Source organism: Chiloscyllium plagiosum, chromosome 10 (assembly GCF_004010195.1).
Source record: "Chiloscyllium plagiosum isolate BGI_BamShark_2017 chromosome 10, ASM401019v2, whole genome shotgun sequence".
Classification (NCBI taxonomy): domain Eukaryota; kingdom Metazoa; phylum Chordata; class Chondrichthyes; order Orectolobiformes; family Hemiscylliidae; genus Chiloscyllium; species Chiloscyllium plagiosum.
The window spans coordinates 83,140,158-83,145,216 of record NC_057719.1 but is presented as its reverse complement, the minus strand read 5'-3'; the positions used below and the strand labels follow the sequence as shown (position 1 = coordinate 83,145,216).

General features: G+C 47.6%; 1 protein-coding gene across 3 annotated transcripts in view; it reads left to right on the top strand.

Moving 5' to 3' along the window:
- plekhh1 (pleckstrin homology domain containing, family H (with MyTH4 domain) member 1) overlaps positions 1–5,059 on the top strand; it is a 123,928-nt gene that overhangs the window by 90,016 nt on the left and 28,853 nt on the right. For all 3 annotated transcript variants that reach the window (XM_043698223.1, XM_043698222.1, XM_043698224.1), the window contains exons 20-21: positions 2,524–2,701; positions 3,991–4,146. In XM_043698223.1, the coding sequence (XP_043554158.1) occupies positions 2,524–2,701; positions 3,991–4,146 (334 nt within the window). The remainder of the gene's footprint in view (positions 1–2,523; positions 2,702–3,990; positions 4,147–5,059) is intronic.

Genomic DNA, 5,059 nt, shown 5'->3' with positions numbered 1-5,059 from the left:
CCTGCTGACTATCCTTGATCACATTATTCCTATCCAGATGTGCATAAATCCTATCCCTTACAATTCTCTCTAAGACTTTGCCCACAACAGAAGTGAGATTCACCGGCCTATAGTTACTAGGGTTATCCCTACTCCCCTTTTTGAACAAGGGAGCCACATTTGCTATCCTCCAGTCTTCTGGGCCTACTCCTGTAGACAAAGAGGACATAAAATTCAAGGCCAATGGCTCTGCAATCTCCTCCCTTGCTTCCCAGAGAATCCTAGGATAAATGCCATCAGGCCCAGGGGACTTATCTATTTTCACCTTTTCCAGGATTTCCAACACCTCTTCTCTACATACCTCAAAGCCATCCATTCTACTTATTTGTGACTCAGTATTCACATCGACGACAATGCCCTGTTCCTGAGTAAATACTGAAGAAAAGTATTCATTCAGTGTCTCCCCAATCTCTTCCGCCTCCACATGCAACTTCCCACTACTATCCTTGACTGGACCTATTCCTACCCTAGTCATTCTTTTATTCCTGACATGAAGTGTATGCAAATGGAACACCGAATGGCCATTTCCTACTGCATCGGAACTGACTAACGTCTGCTTTTTGGTTCTGTGTCGTTCCATCATCATAGGTTGCCCTATCTCCCAGTCCTTTACAAATATTGCTGTCTTCTGTCTTTCTCCTTCAGTCAGCCATACCAAATTCCCAGTGAGGAAAAATCTTTTCCACAACATTGCATGTCTGAACGTAAGAACATTAGGAGTAGGTCATCTGGCCCCTTTGAGCCTGCCCCGCCATTCAATAAGATCACCGATGATCTTTATTCATGGCCTCAGCTCCACTTACCCGCCCGTTCACCACAACCCCTAATTCCTTTACTGTTCAAAAATCTATCTTTGCCTTAAAAACATTCAACCAGGAAGCCGCAACCCCTTCCCTGGGCAGGGAATTCCACAGATTCACAACCCTCTGGGTGAAGAGGTTCCTCCTCAGCACCGTCCTAAATCTGCTCCCCCTTATTTCGAGGCTGTGTCCCCTAGTTCTAGTTTCACCCTCCCTGCTTCCTATCCTTATCTATTCCCTTCATAATTTTATACATTTCTATAAGATTCTCCCTCATTCTTCTAAATTCGAATGAATATAATCCCTCAGTCTACTCAGTCTCTCCTCATAAACCAACCCCCTCAACTCTGGAACCAGCCCAGTGAGCCTCCTCTGCACCCCCTCCAGTACCAGTACATCCTTGCTCAAGAAAGGAGACCAAAACTATACACAGTACTCCAGGTGTGGTCTCACCAGCACCCTATACAGCTGCATCACAACCTCCCTGCATTTAAACTCCATCCCTTGAGCAATGAAGGACGATATTCCATTTGCCTTCTTAATTACCTGCTGCACCTGCAAACCAACTTGTTGTGAATCATGGCTGGCTTGTTGTAGTCACAGGTCCTGATAGGGGAATGACTGTTGTGTTGGAACTAATTTCAGACAGGCATTGCTGGTTAGCTCCTGAGTCTCTCTCCCAAAGTTTTACCCAAGATCACTGAAGGACCCGGCTGAGATTTGGAACTCCTTCCCATGTTTCACGCTCTGTCAAGCATTCCCAGGTGAAGTGTAGCATAGTTTACACTTCATTAAGGGAGGTGATGACCCAACGGTATTATCAATAGATCACTAATCCAGATTCCCAGGAAACGTTCTGGGGACCTGGGTTTGGATCCCACCACAGCAGATGGTGGAATTTGAATTCAAAATAAAAAAGAAAAATCTGGGATTACAAGTCTAATGCTGACTGTGATTGTTGATTGGGAAAACCCCATCTGGCTCACTAGTGTCCTTTAGGGAAGGAAACAGCCATCCTTACCCGGTATGGCCTAACATGTCACTCCAGACCAACAGCAACATGGTTGACTCTGAATTGTCCACTGGGCAATTAGGGATGGGCAGTGGATGCTGACCTAGGCCAGTGAATGAATAAAAACTTAGAGTAAATCACCCTTTGTGTCAAGCTCGTGGTCGCCACGCTTGAGGTAGCTCCTTGTATCCTACAGGGTGTAATAATGTAGTGTTTATCTTACTGAATGACCCAGTCCTTGATTAATAGTCACCCTTCTATATGTCTCCAGTTCTATGCCATCGTGATTGACTTTTAATTGCCTTCATAGTAACCAGTTGTATCAAACTGCCACTAAAATTCGGTACGATGGTTCAAAGTTTGTGTCAAGTATCAACCCCAGAATAGGCCGAATCGCCTGTTTCTGTACTGTGAGTGCTCTCTAAGAAGAAGACCCAACTTTAGCTTGTCAGAGCAGAGATGGATAATAAGTTCCAATCTTGTCAGAAACACTCATGCAAGGACAAACCGATTGGGTATTTGCTAGATTTGCACATAAATCTCGGTCTGGCCTACCCCTGCGCGGAGCGTCGTCCCCAAGCCAGCCATCAGCATGACACTCGCAATTATTCACGGGGAAAGCATGGAGGCTACTGAGCATTGATGACTCAGTTCTCTTCTGGCCCGTCGCAGGACTGAGATCGGTAAATACTCCATCTACTGCCAGAGGTCGGCGGAGCGGACCCTGCGGAATGGGGATCGGGAAGCCAAGCCATCTCGGATGGAGATAATGTCAATCCTCCTACGGAATCCTTACCACCATTCCCTGCCTTTCAGTATCCCGGTCCATTTCATGAACGGGACTTACCAGGTCAGTCACACGCTGTCAGTGTCCTTGATTCAGGAGAGCTGTTCCTAAGGAATCCGTGGCCTTGCTTTCGGGTTAATCTTCCCTCTCCGTGTTATTTAAAATGCATATGATTTTGCAGCAGTGACAGTGTAGATCCAGCCTTATAATTCAATGCCACTGTGCAGCCCAGCAGTGAGACCCTTACGCAGAGAAATGGTAAAGAAATAGCTGAAACCCTAGTTGTAAATTTGGGATAGTGTCCTTTCTCTGGGCAGTGATCAGTTGTATTGCAGTAAGTCATCGGCATCTCCCTGTATGCTGGGTTACGTTATTCCACATGTTTGTGTGTGAAGTTGGCAATGCTGAATCGCTTGAACAGGGTTAGAGGACAATTGTTCGTGCATGAATAGGGAAGTTTTTTTTTCTATTCGTCTGTGGAATGTGAGCATCGCTGGCTGGGCCAGCATTTGTTGCCCGTCCCTAGTTGCCCCTTGAGAAGGTGGGGGTGAGCTGCCATCTTGAACCACTGCAGTTCACCTGCTGTGGGTTGACCCACAATGCCCTGAGGGAGGGAAGTCTGGGATCTTGACCCAGTGACACTGAAGGAACAGTGATATATTTCCAAGTCAGGATGGTGAGTGGTTTGGAGGGGAACTTGAAGGTGGTGGTGCTCCCATTTATCTGTTGCCCTTGTCCATCTGGATGGAAGTGCTCTTGGGTTTGGAAGGTGCTGTCTGAGGATCTTTGGTGAATTTCTACAGTGCGTCTCGTAGGTAGTACACACTTATGCTACTTCCGGGAGTGGAGGAAGTGGGTGTGGTGCCAATCAAGCGGGCTACTTTATGTGTCAAGCATCTTGAATGTTGTTGGAGCTGCACCCATCCAGGCAAGTGGGGGGGGGGGGGTGCGAGGTGGGATGAGTTTAAAGGGATACGGACCAAACACAGGCAAGTGGGACAGGTTTAGTTGGAGAAACCAGGTCATCATGGATGGGTTGGACCAAAGCGTCCATTTCCATGCTGTCTGACTATGGCAATGACTCTAATTCGCTGTGGTGTTCTCATGGAATTTGAAGATGAGACGGCCATTGAATTCTCATTTGTACATTCTCCTCATGAGTAAGGATTGGATATTCTTGGAGATACTCGATGCTTTGCTCTTTCCAGAGTTGGGGGTTAGTCAGTCATTGAATGACCCGGTCCAGAGTTGAGAGATGATTTGCGCCCAGCTTTTGGGTGAGTCTACAATCCAAGTCTTGACACATTGGGTCGAATTTGAAACCAGCTCTGGTCCATTTCCTGTTTGCTCAGGTTGTGGGCTTTGATGGATCCACGACAGTTGAGGAATTCTTGCACACGCTCAACCAGGAAATAGGGATGAGAAAACCGTTACATTCAGGATTCGCACTCTTTACCGATGATCCTTCTGGAAAGGATTTGGAACATTGTCTGCAGGGCACCGTGAAGGTAAGACAACTTTATTCACTGTCATGGCCACCCCTGTAGAATCTGGACCACACCATCACTCATCCGTCATGAACCCGACAGCCCTCACTGTAATACCGATATACCCCACACCCCTCACTGTAACACCGATACACCCCACACCCCTCACTGTAACACTGATATACCCCACACCCCTCATTGTAACACTGATATACCCCATATCCCTCACAGTAACACCAATATACCCCACACTCCTCACTGTAACACCGATATGCCCCACACCCCTCACTGTAACACTGATATACCCCACACTCCTCTCTGTAACTCCGATATACCCCACACCCCACACTGTAACACCGATACACCCCACACTCCTCACTGTAACACCGATATACCCCACATCCCTCACTGTAACACTGATATACCCCACACCCCTCACTGTAACACCGATACACCCCACACCCCTCACTGTAACACTCATATATCCCACGCCCCTCACTGTAACACTGATATACCCCACACCCCTCACTGTAACACTGATATACCCCACACCCCTCACTGTAACAGTGATATATCCCACACCCCTCACTGTAACACTGATATACCCCACACCCCTCACTGTAACAGCGATATATCCCACACCCCGCACTGTAACACTGATATACCCCACACCCCTCACTGTAACACCGATACACCCCACACCCCTCACTGTAACAGCGATGTACCCCACACCCCTCACTGTAACAGCGATATATCCCACACCCCTCACTGTAACACCGATATACCCCACACTACTCACTGTAACAGCGATATACCCCACACCCCACACTGTAACACCGATACACCCCACACCCCTCACTTTAACACCGACATACCCCACACCCCTCACTGTAACAGCGATATACCCCACACCCCTCACTGTAACACCGATACA